Consider the following 16,708-nt stretch of genomic DNA (forward strand, 5'->3'; position numbering starts at 1 on the left):
GGCTGAGCTGTTGTTGCTCCTAGACCTTTTCACTTCACAATAACAAAATGTACAGTTGACCGGGCAACTCTAGCAGGGCAGAAATATGACAATCTGACTTGTTGGAAAGGTGGCATCCTATGACGGTGCCAAGTTGAAAGTCACTAAGCTCTTCAGTATGGGCCATTCTACTGCCTGTATTTGTCTATGGAGATTGCATGGCTGTGTGCTCAATTTTATACACCTGTCAGCAACGGGTGTGGCTGAACTAGCCGAATCCAGTAATTTGAAGGGGTGTCCACCTACTTTTGGCCATGTAGTGTCACTAGCCATGTGCTTTTAAAGTCCATGACCAAAACATGTTTTATTTTTAGCTGATATCAGAATGCATACACAAGCAGCATATCAAACTGGGATAATGTTTTAGGTTACACCATCAAGTATAAGAATATTTGCCTGGGCATATTATTTGGTTATAGATCGGATTATTTTACATGTGGGAAGCAAAGAAAAAAAGTGCACATTATCATACCTAACAAAAAAAATCCTTCTTCAAACACAAAGATCCTTAGCTAGAAATAAAATATGTAAATACTTGCTCTAGTAAAAAAATATGTATTATGCAGCTTTATTGTTTTAGAAAAGGGGATGGATTACACAGGGAAAAGTGCCTTCCTTTCTTCCTTTTACTTGTCACTCCTATTGGCTCCTCCACTTCAAGGTTTGTGTTCTCTGATTGGCTCAAAGTCAAGTTGTTGGCTACTGACGAGCAGGGCAATTCTACAAGTAGAAACGTCAGGTTTGTCTGTACCAGGTTGGGACTCAGCAGGTACATATTTTGTTCTAGCAAGAGATGGAACGGCCTCCTACTGTGTTAAGTACCTATCGGCCCGCCGTTTTCTTGGTGTGTCTGACTTCTAAGTGCTTAATTTAATTAGATGTAACAATTATTTGTGCCTAGTGAACAAATGCTGTCATTATATATTTTTTCTTTCTTCTAGAGACAAAACGTCCTTGAGTGCCTCATATCCTGTCACAGCATATTTTCCACGTCTACACATATCTGACAACAATTAGCATGCTTTTAGGACAGGGACTTTGTAACTAGGGGGTGAAGAGAGTGAGAAAAAACAATAGTTAGCAACTCTGAATGTCTTTCATTCAACAGCGTATAATTACAGGACTGGTATTAAAACCATTTACGGCTTTTAATAGGCTGCATTTGCATTGTGTGTTGACTCAATTTTGCAATTGAGTGCAAATCAACTGATACACATCTTTGTGTGCATCAGTAGTCTGAGATAAAATAAATGTGTCGGGTTTCAATAGAACCATGGGTCGTTCCCAGGTCAACGGCAACAGGCAGCTCCTCTAATAATTGCTCTGATTTCATAAGTGGGGATGGAACTGAGACAAGAAGGTGAATGACACTGAGGGAAATCTTGTCATATCTCGGCACACATCATTTCCTCATTTATTTTCATGTTCTGGGTGACATTTTTCATATCGTAAATCAAACGTCTTCCTTTTTGCCACATCAGCTGCTAATAAGTTCAGTAATTAAAGAATATAAATATCATACATCTTGAATTACATAATTAATGGGATAGTTGATTGATACAGGGCCCATGCTCTGGGAGACATTAGGGAGATGGGCGGGCAGTTGCAGGGATGGGGTGGATTAATATGTGTAGGTATATTGGCATTTCATCACACCCCTCTGCAAACAAGCCTTCTGAAACCGCGGGTGTGGCTGGCAAGATGAGGATTCTCTTCCTCTAATTCTGGATACTTGGTATAGTATGTAAAGTTAAAGGATGGCTAGTTTATGAAGCTAACAAAAGGTAACTGTAGGAATGCGCAGGTTAGCGTTTGTCAAAATTCTTCTTCTTCTGGAGCCAGCTCTGCAGAGCTGTCACTAGCTGGAACAGACACAAAGTCCAATTTTTATTTATTTAAACCTAACCACACTGCTAACCCCAACCTTAAATTAAAAATCATGAATTTTTACAATATAGACCATTTTGACTTTGCAGCTGGCCCATCTAGTGGAAATCGCTCAGTTCTGCCTCAAGGACAAGACTCACCCCAATGAACATGAAACTGCAACTAATGCGGAATGATAAGAGAGAGTAGTTTGAGGTAACAGAATATTACAGCAAACAGGAGTGCTGTGATAGGACAATATTGACCCCCCCAAAAGTTACTGTAGTATGTTTGCAAAATTGTATCAATATATTCCTTTGGAGAGAGCAGTAAAAGTCATCCATCCCAGCGGTCCTTACTAAGGTCTACTTTATAGAGCCCAACGTGAGTTGTGATTGCCTTGTGTTCTAGCATAAGGTACAGTTTACGGTACTGTATAACAGCATGAGAGAGCGAGTGAGAGAGAGAAAGAAGTGTCATAGGGAGGAGGTCTCCATCAGTAGTTACCTGCAGCAGGAGCCTCTCGTCCCCGATGACAGCTGCTTTGCTCCAGTCGATGATCTCGGAAAAAGGCAGCTCCCAGCCGTTGCTCAGTAGGACAGGGATACAGGCAGCCTGGGGGAGGAGGACGGTAGCCCAGGGGGAAGCACAGAGAGGGTCAGTGGTAATAGAATATGCACATACACCTCTATTATGGATACCAGTCTCTACCCTTCTACTGGACTGATAAGAAATAGTCACAGTTATAAGAGCTAGTCCAGATATTTCTTTACAGTAAAGTATCAGATTATTTTGTAGTCATGTCTACAAACAGGTTCATCAGAATGCCCTGTCATACAGAGTAAAACGTGGAATGTTAGTCACACAATGGTAGGGCGTATTGTATAACGCTATTTAGTTGAACCTATTGGGTCTTATCATTAGTGCAGATAATTAGTTACTAGCATCAAACAAATACTTGAGTAATTGGATATATTTTTAGTTAGTATGTTTTCATTGTTTGTTGAACATAGTTCATCACTCACTGAGCTGATTTTAGTATTCAAAGCTGCACCTTTATAATGGAAATTAGAAATTGTTTCACTCCTTTCACTCCTGCAACATTTTTTTAGGTGATGAAGCGCTAGATAAAAAAATGTCATATTTTCCTGAATCAAAGTTTGTACCGACAGATGTAGCCTATTGAATATATAAATCTATATAATATAATTCTATATTATAATAGAATATGCATAAAATTCATCCTCATTTTGCAACGTCTGCCTATACTAGAGGTCGACTGATTAATCGGCATGGCCGATTACATTGCAATCCACGAGGAAACTGCGTGGCAGGCTGACCACCTGTTACGCGAGTGCAGCGTCAAAAGGACCTTGTGGTTGCAAGGAGCGAAGGTAAGTTGTTAGCTACATTAAACTTATCTTATAAAAAACAATCAATCTTCACATAATCACTAGTTAACTACACATGGTTGATGATATTACCAGGTTAACTAGCTTGTCTTGTGTTGCATATAATCAATGCGGTGCCTGTTAATTTATCATAAAATCAAAGCCTACTTCAACTTCGCCAAACGGGTGATTATTTAACAAAAGCGCGTTCGCGAAAAAACACAATCGTTGCACAAATGTACCTAACCATAAACATCAATGCCTTTCTTAAAATCAATACACAGAAGTATTTATTTTTAAACCTGCATATTTAGTTAAAATAAATTCATGTTAGCAGCCAATATTAACTTAGGGAAATTGTGTCACTTCTCTTGCGTTCAGTCAAGCAGAGTCGGGTTAAATGCAACAGTTTGGGCCGCCTGAATCTTTCTTCCTAACAAAGACCGTAATTCATTTGCCAGAATTTTACATAATTATGACATAACATTGAAGGTTATGCAATCTAACAGCAGTATTTAGACTTAAGGTTGCCACCCGTTCGATAAAATACGGAACGATTCAGTATTTCACTGAAAGAATAAACGTTTTGTTTTCGAAATGATAGTTTCCGGATTTTTACCATATTAATGATCAAAGGCTCGTATTTCGGTGTTTATTATATTATATTGATTGATATTGTCTGATTGAGTGGTGGTAGGCAGCAGCAGGCTCATAAGCATTCATTCAAACAGCACTTTACTGCATTTGCCAGCAGCTCTTAGCAATGCTTGAAGCACAGCGCTGTTTATGACTTCAAGCCTATCAACTCCTAAGATTACGCTGGCAATACTAAAGTGCCTATAAGAACATCCAATAGTCAAAGGTATATGAAATACAAATGGTATAGAGAGAAATAGTTGATGCATCATAATTCCTATAATAACTACAACCTAAAACTTCTTAACTGGGAATATTGAAGAACTGGGAATATTGAATCACCAGCTTTCATATGTTCTCATGTTCTGAGCAAGGAACTTAAACGTTAGCTTTTTACCATGGCACATATTGCAGTTTTACTTTCTTCTCCAACACTGTGTTTTTGCATTATTTAAACAAAATTGAACATGTTTCATTATTTACTTGAGACTAAATAGATTTTATTTATGTACTATATTAAGTTAAAATAAAAGTGTTAATTCAGTATTGTTGTAATTGTCATTATTACAAATATATATATAATACCAATTATACCGATTATTGGGCCTCCAATAATATATAATACCGATTATACCGATTATTGGTCCTCCAATAATCGGTATCCCTGTTGAAAAATCATAATCGGTCGACCTCTAGCCCACACATATTGTCTCAATATTTATTTTTAATACCCTCAATTACCAAGTTAGGCATACCTAATTTCAAAATAGGCCATCACAGTCAATCGTGAATGATAATTATTCACGTTTTACCGGTGATCATCATTTATTTGATTGACCTCAATCAGTTTTATGGAAATATGCATTTATAGTGGGAATATGCCTTTATTTATGGGAATATGCATCTTGAGTGTTATTTTAAGCGATTGGAGGGCCATTCGTGCTGCTGAAAGGACAGCGCCAGGATCGTGCAATGATGTTAAAAAAGTTTAACCAACTTGTGGTGCTGAAGGATAGCTCTGCGATTCGGCCAGTTCAGAAACAAACAATATTCATTTATAGTATAGCCTAATAGGCTACGACTACGTGGTATAGCTATTTGTAGGCTATAGCCTAATGTTAATACAAATACATATAGCTTAATATCCCTGTACTGTTTGCAGGGAGAGCTTTAGTTGTGAGTAGGCATTGCATTGTATTATGTAGCTGTATCATAAATACACTTTGATTTGCTTGAACACATGGTTACAATATACCCTATTACAGAATAAAAAGAAAACTGAGGTGAAATATCAATTCATATCATTTATTTGCAGAGATTGAACATTAATTCAAATCAATTGACAAAGTAGTGAACATAAATCATTACTACGTAGAATTGCAGAACATTTGTTTTAAAACATAAAATCAAATCAAGCTTTTGATGTGTAACCATGCACCTCAATAAACTAATATAATCTTAATGCATTATTACCTTCAACTTGGCCTAATTCATATTTCCAATTGCCCACCCTGCCATCCCAAGCTAGAACAGGCTTTGCGTCTCAACCAATAGCCAATAGTCGAAATATCCCAAGGAGGGATACAACAACTTCCAGAGGGTCAGGCTCCTTGGGCTTTGCGGTGGCTACTATGGTTTGGATTTCCTCCGCAGAACGGTGTCGCCGTTACCAAGTGGTCACATTTGGTTCTGGATTCCACTCCGCAAGAGGGGGTCGGTGGAGTTTTATGAACATCAAGGCAGACACAGTGTGAATTTGGATCCTAGATCTCGTTGGTGTGATGATAAGGTTCATGTGGCTGAACCCCCTCTAACACGCCGCTGAGGTACAGTGCTTGACTCGGACTAAAATAGGTTCCAGTACTCATTTTGGGTGCCGGTACTGTTTATATATAGGTGCAGGAGCTCCACAATAATTTTGAGCAGGAGCTCAAGTAGTAGAGAAAAGGAAGTGCCGGTACTCAGCTCCGGTGAGCTTCGCCCAAGTCAAGCACTGGAGATCATGTACAGTTAAGCAGTGGTCTCAGCTCGCGTGGCACGTGTCCCCTACTGTGAACAAAGTCCCTAAAGCCATTGATGGTGGAGGCACACAGGAGGGAGAGTCTTGGCACAGGATGCAAATGTCTTCTTGCCTGAATCCCGGAGGGAGAGGCTCTGGCCAGCTCTCTCTCCAGGATGTTTGCCTGACGTATCAGGTGTGTGCCCTGCAGCCTGGTTCGCTGCGGACAAGCCTTTAAAGCTTGTGGTTGTGAACATGTGGCTTCTCATTTTGTTTATAAGACTGGATAGAAACAGCTGGTGAATCTTTATAAACGTTTGCCAAAGTGGTCAAGCATCTGATGGACCTTCGCAGTGCACACACGTAGCCTACAGTTAATCATTATCGCCACAGCCAGAAATATATATATTTTCATTTAACCTTTATTTAACTAGGCAAGTCAGTTAATAACAAATATTCTTTAGAATGACGACCTACACCTGCCAAATCCAGACGACGCTGGGCAAATTGTGCGCTGCCCTATTGGACTCCCAATCACCACCGGTTGTGATTTCTTATTTACATTTTTTGTGTTACAGCCTGGATTTGAAGTGCCGCCTCTAGCACTGAGATGCAGTGCCTTAGACCGCCACTCGGGAGCCCCCCAGGAAGACAGGGAAGAAATTAAATATTATTTATTTAGAATTTATCAGAATACATTTTCCAGAAGTAGTTTTACCAGCTTTGTGTATTATCAAACTGAAAAAGTGAGGGAGCGCCTCTCCCCCACACTCTTGCAGAACTACAACGCTGCTCCTTAAACCTGTTAACACAATTCCATTAAAAGAAACACCATAGCAACACAAACCTGTTTATCACAAACTTAAAGCCAGGCTTTTCCGGGGATCAAATTCTCTATCAAGGTAAGTTTGCAAAGGATTTACTTTTAATGGATGCTCAGAGGTGAGAAAACCAAAGTGGCAACCATTTTTAGGGAGAATAACATTTGTTTAACTATGTGCATTAGCACTTACGGATAAATTAACATTGCCAACTTCATCAGAATCCCTTTTAATTTCCTGTACAGTGGCACTGCATTTAGAGGGATCTAATTTGATGTGTCTTGTAGTCATCAATCATACATGCAGACTAAAATAATAAAAACCAAGGCAGCATACTGAACTGTACAGCACCATGAATTCATGTTTACATTTCAAGGGAGACTTGGATCTCCATCATTAAAAGTTGACACTCATTTGGGGCTTATAGGAGCTTTATGAGAAATGCCAAGTCCAGGATTGGTGGTGGCCTGTCTGTCTGTTTAAATCCCCACTGCTCTTTAGTGATTTGCATGGCCTGGCTCAGTGTCGTGGCATCATCACACTCCTCGCCTTTCCTTCTCATCTCCCTCTCCTCTCCCTCTTCTTTCCTCTCCTCCCCCCTCATCTCCTCCCCTTCTTTCCCCTCTGCTGTTGTAGGGAAACAAATCATTGCCTGCTGCCACACCAGCCCCAGTCTTATCCTTCCATCCATCTGCATAACAGCCCTTGTTTGAGCCTCACTGATGGATAAAGAGGACAAATGGGAGAGGGCTGCCTCACAATATCAAAGCTCAATCTGTGTCATGTCTAAAAGCTTTTTGATGTTCCTTTTTCAAAGTGTCCCCTCTGAAATCTGGGTGCGGAATGGAACTGCCTCACACTTAAAAGGCAGCAAAGAACGCTCCATTTGGGGACCGTAATTCCAGCTAGCTTTCAGTCGGTACTTTGTGAGATGATTATTCACACATTTGAATTGTTAGCTACAGTGTCTGCCTAACAGCTGCACTGACCCCCTGTAAGATGGCGCCGAAGAGCATGGATGACGTTTTACATGCTCCTGACCAATTGTGCTATGTTGTTAGTTATTTGTTACTTATTGTTTTACTTATTTTGTCCATAATATTGCTGCTACCATCTCTTATGACCCGAAAAATAACTTCTCGATATCAGAACAGCGATTACTCACCACAAACTGGAAGCAGCTTGAGTGTGTCTTTTTGTCAATAACAGCTGGTGCGCAATGTCTAATATTAAATAAGTCTTGAGGTATTGCTTGCCTGAGGTAGAGTACCATATGATAAGCTGTAGACTACACTATCTACCAAGAGAGTTCTCATCTATATTATTCTTAGCCGTCTATTTACCACCACAGACCGATGCTGGCACTAAGACCGCACTCAACCAACTTGCCATAAGCAAACAAGAAAATGCTCATCCAGAAGCAGCGCTCTTAGTGGACAGGGACTTCAATGCAGGCAAACAAATCAGTTTTACCAAATTTTTAACAGCATGTCACATGTGTAACCAGAGGAGAAAAAAACTCTAGACCACCTTTACTCCACACACAGAGATGCATACAAAGCTCGCAAATATGACCATAATTCTATCCTCCTGATTCCTGCTTACAAGCAAAAACTAAGGCAGGAAGTACCAGTGACTCGCTCAATACGGAAGTGGTCAGATAATGCAGATGCTACGCTACTGGACTGTTTTGCTAGTTCCGGGATTCATCCAATGGCATTGAGGAGTATACCACCTCCGTCATCGGCTTCATCAATATGTGTATCGACAACATTGTACCCACAGTGACCATACGTACATATCCCAACCAGAAGCCATGGATTACAGGCAACACCAGCATCGAGCTAAAGGTAGAGCTGCCGCTTTCAAGGAGCGGGACACTAATCCTTACGCTTATAAGAAATATTGCTTTGCCCTCAGACGAACCATCAAACAAACTAAGCGTCAATACTGGATTAAGATTGAATCCTACTACACTGGATCTGACGCTCGTCGGATGTGGCAGGGCTTGAAAACTATTATGGACAATAAAGAGAAACCCAGAAGTAAGCTGCCCAGTGACGGGAGAGTATCAGATGAACTAAATGCCTTTCATGCTCTCTTCGAGGCAAGCAACACTGAAGCATGCATAAGAGCACCAGCTGTTCTGGATGACTGTGTGATAATGCTCTCGGTAGAAAATGTGAGCAATACCTTTAAACAGGTCAATATTCACAAAGCCGCTGGGCCAGATGGATTACCAGGACGTGTACTCAAAGAATCCGCTGACCAACTGGCAAGTGTCTTCACTGACATTTTCATCCTCTCCCTGACTGAGTCTGTAATACCTACAAGCAGACCACCATAGTTCCTGTGCCCAAGGAAGCAAAGGTAACCTGCCTAAATGATTACCACCCCGTAGCACTCACATCGGTAGCCATGAAGTGCTTTGAAAGGCTGGTCATGGCTAACATCAACAGCATCCTCCCAGACACCCTAGACACACTCGCATTCCGCCCCAACAGATCCACAGATGACGCAATCTCAATCGCACTCCACACTGCCCTTTCCAACCAGGACAAAAAGAACACCAATGTGAGAATGCTGTTTATTGACTACAGCTCAGCATTCAACACCATAGTGCCCACGAAGCTCATCACTAAGCGAAGGACCCTGGGACTAAACACTCCCTCTGCAACTGGATCCTGGACTTCCTGACGGGCCGCCCCCAGGTTGTAAGGTTAGGCAACAACATGTCTGCCACGCTGATCCTCAACACTGGGACCCCTCAGGGGTGTGTACTTAGTCCCCTCCTGTACTCCCTGTTCACTCACGACTGCGTGGCCAAACACGATTCAAACACTATCGTTAAGTTTGCTGATGACACAACAGTGGCAGGCCTGATCACCGACAATGATGAGACAGCCTATAGAGAGGTGGCAGTGTGAACTGGCAGTGTGGTGCCAGGACAACCTCTCCCTCAATGTGATCAAGACAAAGGAGCTGATCGTGGACTACAGGAAAAGGCAGGCCGAACAGGCCCGGGGCTGTAGTAGAGAGGGTCGAGAGTTTCAAGTTCCTTGGTGTCCACATCACCAATGATCTATTATGGTCCAAACACACCAAGACAGTCGTGAAGAGGGCACAACAAAACATTTTCCCCCTCAGGAGACTGAAAAGATTTTGCATGGGTCCTGAGATCCTCAAAAAGTTCTACAACTGCACCATTCAGAGCATCCTGACCAGTTGTATCACCACCTGGTATGGCAACTGCTCGGCATCTGACCATAAGGCGCTACGGAGGGTAGTGCGTACGGCCCAGTACTTAACTGGGGCCAAGCTTCCTGCTATCCAGGACCTATATAATAGACAGTGTCAGAGGAAAGCATATAACATTGTCAGAGACTCCAGTCACCCAAGTGAAATACTGTTTTCTCTATTACCGCACGGCAAGTGGTACCAGAGCGCCAAGTCTAGGATCAAAACGCTCCTTAACAGCTTCTACCCCAAGCCATAAGACTGCTGAACAATTAATCAAATGGCCACCGGACTATTACATTGACCCCCCTCCATTTGTTTTGTACATTGCTGCTACTTGCTGTTTATTATCTATGCATAGTCACTTCACCCCTACCTACATGTACAAATTACCTCAACTAACCAGTACACCCGCACACTGACTCGGTACCGGTACCCCGTGTATATACCCTCGTTATCGTGTTACTTTTTATTATTTATATATATTTTTTACTTTCGTTTATTTGGTAAATATTTTCTGAACCAACAGTGCAGTTCAAGAAGAGTTAAGGGTTTGTAAGTAAGCATTTCACAGTAAGGTCTAGACTTGCGCATGTGACAAATAAAGTTTGATTTGACAACTTATAGACTTGTTTACTTGCTGCTGTGCGTTTTGTTGCTAACCTTACTTTGCTACCTGCCAACTTTACGGTTTTTACTTTTTAATTACGTTTATATTTTTAGTTGTTCCCTCGCTCAACTTTTTTCATTCAATTTTTTCACTCTAGACACTTTATCTGGATGTGGTTCATTTGGACCTCCACCAGCCACCAAGCTAAGTAGTAACATTAACATGATGCCTTCTAATTGCAATAGCAGTACTCATAATATACAGGAGAACGATTACCTTACGGCGAGGGTAGCTGTGCTGCAAGCCCAGCTTCAGACGCAATCGTTAGGCAATGGTAATTTCAGTGTAGGAAAGGATGAAACAGCGTCTGTGCCACCAGTAAGTGCAGATAGTAGTATAAATCCCCCCCGCACAGTCCTCGCAGCCGGACAACCTTCTCATGGCTTCTGGAAGGAAATGCTGTAGGAATGCTCAACCGGTGTCATTCAGCCGACAGAAACTTTCAACCGGTTCTCCCCATTAAGCAGCGAGTCGGAGTCAGAGGCCGAGCCTTTTCTGGTCTCTACTCCTCCCGTTATGGGTTCTGAGACGCCGAAGCCTCCCACCATTAGCTATGACAAATTGAAAACCCTAGTCTTTGGCGACTTCATTACCCGCAGTATTAGACTTAAAACGAATCATCCAGCAATCATAAACTGTTTACCATACCATATCACCTCCACCCTACCTGACACCCTAGACCCACTCCAATTTGCTTACCGCCCAAATAGGTCCACAGACGATGCAATCTCAACCACACTGCACACTGCCCTAACCCATCTGGACAAGAGGAATACCTATGTGAGAATGCTGTTCATCGACTACAGCTCGGCATTTAACACCATAGACCATGGGTCTCGACCCCGCCCTGTGCAACTGGGTACTGGACTTCCTGACGGGCCGTCCCCAGGTGGTGAGGGTAGGCAACAACATTTCCACCCCGCTGATCCTCAACACTGGGGCCCCACAAGGGTGCGTTCTGAGCCCTCTCCTGTACTCCCTGTTCACCCACGACTGCGTGGCCACGCATGCCTCCAACTCAATCATCAAGTTTGCGGACGACACAACAGTGGTAGGCTTGATTACCAACAACGACGAGACGGCCTACAGGGAGGAGGTGAGGGCCCTCGGAGTGTGGTGTCAGGAAAATAACCTCACACTCAACGTCAACAAAACTAAGGAGATGATTGTGGACTTCAGGAAACAGCAGAGGGAACACCCCCCTATCCACATCGATGGAACAGTAGTGGAGAGGGTAGTAAGTTTTAAGTTCCTCTGCGTACACATCACAGACAAACTGAATTGGTCCACCCACACAGACAGCATCGTGAAGAAGGCGCAGCAGCGCCTCTTCAACCTCAGGAGGCTGAAGAAATTCGGCTTGTCACCAAAAGCACTCACAAACTTCTACAGATGCACAATCGAGAGCATCCTGTCGGGCTGTATCACCGCCCGGCAACTGCTCCGCCCACAACCGTAAGGCTCTCCAGAGGGTAGTGAGGTCTGCACAACGCATCACCGGGGGCAAACTACCTGCCCTCCAGGACACCTACACCACCCGATGTCACAGGAAGGCCATAAAGATCATCAAGGACAACAACCACCCGAGCCACTGCCTGTTCACCCCGCTATCATCCAGATGGCGAGGTCAGTACAGGTGCATCAAAGCTGGGACCGAGAGACTGAAAAACAGCTTCTATCTCAAATGCCATCAGACTGTTAAACAGCCACCACTAACATTGAGTGGCTGCTGCCAACACACTGACTCAACTCCAGCCACTTTAATAATGGGAATTGATGGGAAATGATGTAAAATATATCACTAGCCACTTTAAACAATGCTACCTAATATAATGTTTACATACCCTACATTATTCATCTCATATGTATATACTGTACTCTATATCATCTACTGCATCTTTATGTAATACATGTATCACTAGCCACTTTAACTATGCCACTTTGTTTAGATACTCATCTCATTTGTACATACTGTACTCAATACCATCTACTGTATCTTGCCTATGCTGCTCTGTACCATCACTCATTCATTTATCTTTTTTTTTTGTTTTTTTTTTTTTTTTTTTGAATTTGACCCATTTTTCTCCCCAATTTTGTGGTATCCAATTGTTGTAGTAGCTACTATCTTGTCTCATCGCTACAACTCCCGTACGGGCTCGGGAGAGACGAAGGTTGAAAGTCATGCGTCCTCCGATACACAACCCAACCAAGCCGCACTGCTTCTTAACACAGCACTGGAGCAAAGAACCGCCCTTGCTGTCTCTGCCTTGCCCGTTCCCCTCTCTCTACTGGGATTCTCTGCCTCTAACCCTACTACCGGGGTTAAGTCACTGGTTTACTGGTGCTCTTCCATGCCGTCCCTAGGAGGGGTGCATCACTTGAGTGGGTTGAGTCACTGACGTGATCTTCCTGTCTGGGTCCCCCCTTGGGATGTGCCGTGGCAGAGATCTTTGTGGGCTTTACTCGGCCTTGTCTCAGGATGGTAAGATGGTGGCTGAAGATATCCCTCTAGTGGTGTGGGGGCTGTGCTTTGGAAAAGTGGGTGGGGTTATATCCTGCTGTTTGGCCCTTTCCAGGGGTATCGTCAGACTGTCTTCCGACCCCTCTTGTCTCAGCTTCCAGTATTTATGCTGCAGTTGTTTATGTGTTGGAGGGCTAGAGTCAGCCTGTTATATCTGGAGTATTTCTCCTGTCTTATCCGGTGTCCTGTGTGAATTTAAGTATGCTCTCTCTAATTCTTTCTTTCTTTCTTTCTTTCTTTCTTTCTTTCTTTCTTTCTTTCTTTCTCTCACTCTCTCACTCACTCACTCACTCACTCACTCACTCACTCACTCACTCACTCACTCACTCACTCACTCACTCACTCACTCACTCATAGGACCTGAGCCCTAGGACCATGCCTCAGGACTCCCTGGCCTGATGACTCCTTGCGGTCCCCAGTCCACCTGGCCGTGCTGCTGCTCCAGTTTCAACTGTTCTACCTGTGGCTATGGAACCCTGACCTGTTCATCGGACATGCTACCTGTCCCAGACCTGCTGTTTTCAGCTCTCTAGAGACAGTAGGAGCAGTAGAAATACTCTGAATGATCAGCTATGAAAAGCCAAATGATATTTACTCCTGTGGTGCTGACCTGTTGCACCCTCGACAACCACTGTGATTATTACTATTTGACCCTGCTGGTCATCTATGAACATTTGAACATCTTGGTCAAGTTATGTTATAATCTCCACCTGGCACAACCAGAAGAGGACTGGCCACCCTTCATAGCCTGGTTCCTCTCTAGGTTTCTTCCTAGGTTTTGGCCATTCTAGGGAGTTTTTCCTAGCCCCTGTGCTTCTACACCTGTATTGCTTGCTGTTGGGGTTTTAGGCTGGGTTTCTGTACAGCACTTTGTGACATCAGCTGATGTAAGAAGGGCTTTATAAATACATTTGATTGATTGATTTGATTTGTACAGAGTGGGGTAGAAATGACTAGGCTACTTCCTTCATTCGGGGCGGCAGGGTAGCCTAGTGGTTAGAGCGTTCGACTAACTGGAAGGTTGTAAGTTCAAACCCCCGAGCAAAGGTACAAATCTGTCGTTCTGCCCCTGAACAGGCAGTTAACCCACTGTTCGTCATTGAAAATAAGAATTTGTTCTTAACTGACTTGCCTAGTTAAATAAAGGTAAACATTCTTCACTTTTAGCCATGCAGGCCTCAGTGTATCTGGATGTGATACCACACTACATTGATTCAGAATGTCCATAATAACTTCCTCTGTCGATATTGAGACAGATGTACATCTACAATGGGATAGTTCCAAGTAATAAACAATTCTAAGATACTTCTATAGAGGCTCAGTGGGACGCTACTGTCAGTCCAAATAAACATGCCTGAGAGGAGGAGATCAGGTGTTAATGAAAGTGGGAGGTGTTGAGATAAAAATAGGTATCTTCTGTATCTATAGTACAGAACTCTTCTGCAGCTGTTTCTGAAAAGATGACAGGTTGTCAATACCAATAACCCAAGCATCAGGCCTGGCAGACTGCAGGGCCTGCACAACTCACAGGCTCCAACCCTGGCTGCCATGCCGACGACTAGCCCCCGTTTCCAAGGGAACCACTTGGAGACGCAAGGAGCCTTGGAGAGACATGTTTTTTGTTGGGGAAACTTCAAACCACATACCTGGAGGGCCTCGAGAAAGCGAAAGGAGCCCAGCCTGCGACCGCGGGGCACCAGGCAGAAGCTGGAGTTATGAAGCAGCTCCTGGTAGTCGAACCTGGAGACAGACAGAAATCGACTTTGTCAGACTCATTGAGACATCAGGCACGCTAAAATGTCAAGATGGACTTTGAGGTCCAATTGACAAAAATGAGAGAGCAGAGAGGAAAAGAATAGAAGAAAGAGAGTATGGCTATGAGCTGACAGAGGGGTAGTTTAAAATAAATGTGTCCTTAGATTAAACACATGCAAACAACAATTACAGCATTAAAACTTGTGTCAATTGTCTCACTCAATCACAAACAAAGACATAAGCTCAAACAAATACCTATTTTAGTTGGTGAAATAGATGTGGGAACATGAGAAACACATTCTCCAACTCCTTCACATTCTTCAGAGAAATTAGACAAACTTCAAAGCACTTGTCATGTTTCAAGAATGTCATTATACACAAAGAAAGCTTTTAGACTAGAACAAGGTCCTCTACACTCTGGCCTAGAGTATGATCAATGTTACACAACGAGTGTATTACAAAGGGAGACTTTTTGAGATTGATCTCCAAAAGCACCTCTGTCTTTCCCAGTGATACAAGCCCGGGATTCCTCATCCCATCCCTATAGCAGGCAGCACAACCCTTGTACTCTCCCCTCACTGCAGGCCAATAGAGAGAGGGGTAATTTATGGCCCTGTTCCAAATCGGCGTCTCATCCCAAGGCCCATCCAATAAGGATGAGGAGCAGCTGTTTTATCTGACAGTAAATCATATGAAATAACAGGAGAGCTTTTAAGCTACATAAATCAATCACCAAACACACCAGCCTGTCACTGCCTATGAAGCCCCGCAATCTATAACCAATGCTGTCTATGATCCTCATAACCCATATCGTATGAAAAATATCAGGCAGCGAATTCTTAAGAGAGGCTAAGGATGATTTATGGCATTTGAATGGAAACATACATAACACTTTCTTTGTTGTTAAACAAGACAGGGGCATTTTCAAGATGGACAACTCTCAGAGACCAGGCTGTCTCCCAAATTTGTGATCAACTGGCTAACCTAATCATGGCTGTGTTTGATTATTTTGGTAATGAGACTATAAACGAATATGTTCCATCCAGTGTGACGAAATGCAATTGTCATATATAAACATAGCAGTATCTTACAGAACTGTATGTACAGTTGAAGTCGGAAGTTTACATACACTTACGTTGGAATCATTAAAACTAGTTTTTCAACCGCTCCACAAATTTCTTGTTAACAAACTATAGTTTTGGCATGTCGGTTAGGACATCTGCATTGTGTATGACAAGTAATTTTTCAAACATTTGTTTACAGATTATTTCACTTAAAACTCACTGTGTCACAAATCCAGTGGGTCAGAAGTTTACATAAACTAAGTTGACTGTGCCTTGGATGTCGTGGCTTTAGAAGCTTCTGATAGGCTAATTTGAGTCAATTGGAGGTGTACCTGTGGATGTATTTCAAGGCCAAACTCAGTGCTTCTTTGCTTGACATCATGGGGAAATCAAAAGAAATCTGCCAAGACCTCAGAAAAAAAATTGTAGACCTCCACAAGTTTGTTCATCCTTGGGAGCAATTTCCAAACATCTGAAGAGACCAGTTCATCTGTACAAACAATTGTACGCAAGTATAAACACCATGGGACCACGCAGCCGTCATACCGCTCAGGAAGGATACGCGTTCTGTCTCCTAGAGATGAACGTACTTTGGTGCGAAAAGTGCATATCAATCCCAGAACAACAGCAAAGGACCTTGTGAAGATGCTGGCGGAAACACGTACAAAAGTATCTATATCCACAGTAAAGTCCTATATTGACATAACCT

At 42.8% G+C, this 16,708-nt stretch overlaps 1 protein-coding gene across 3 annotated transcripts in view; it reads right to left on the reverse strand.

The window, feature by feature from the left end:
- LOC110529611 (exostosin-1) overlaps positions 1 to 16,708 on the reverse strand; it is a 280,429-nt gene that overhangs the window by 43,359 nt on the left and 220,362 nt on the right. For all 3 annotated transcript variants that reach the window (XM_036985037.2, XM_036985039.2, XM_036985038.2), the window contains exons 3-4: positions 14,827 to 14,920; positions 2,413 to 2,520 (exon numbers count right to left, since the gene is read on the reverse strand). In XM_036985037.2, coding sequence (XP_036840932.1) covers positions 2,413 to 2,520; positions 14,827 to 14,920 — 202 coding nt within the window. The remainder of the gene's footprint in view (positions 1 to 2,412; positions 2,521 to 14,826; positions 14,921 to 16,708) is intronic.

The sequence above is a fragment of the Oncorhynchus mykiss genome, chromosome 8 (assembly GCF_057628025.1).
Source record: "Oncorhynchus mykiss isolate SJ-2025 chromosome 8, ASM5762802v1, whole genome shotgun sequence".
NCBI lineage: Eukaryota > Metazoa > Chordata > Actinopteri > Salmoniformes > Salmonidae > Oncorhynchus > Oncorhynchus mykiss.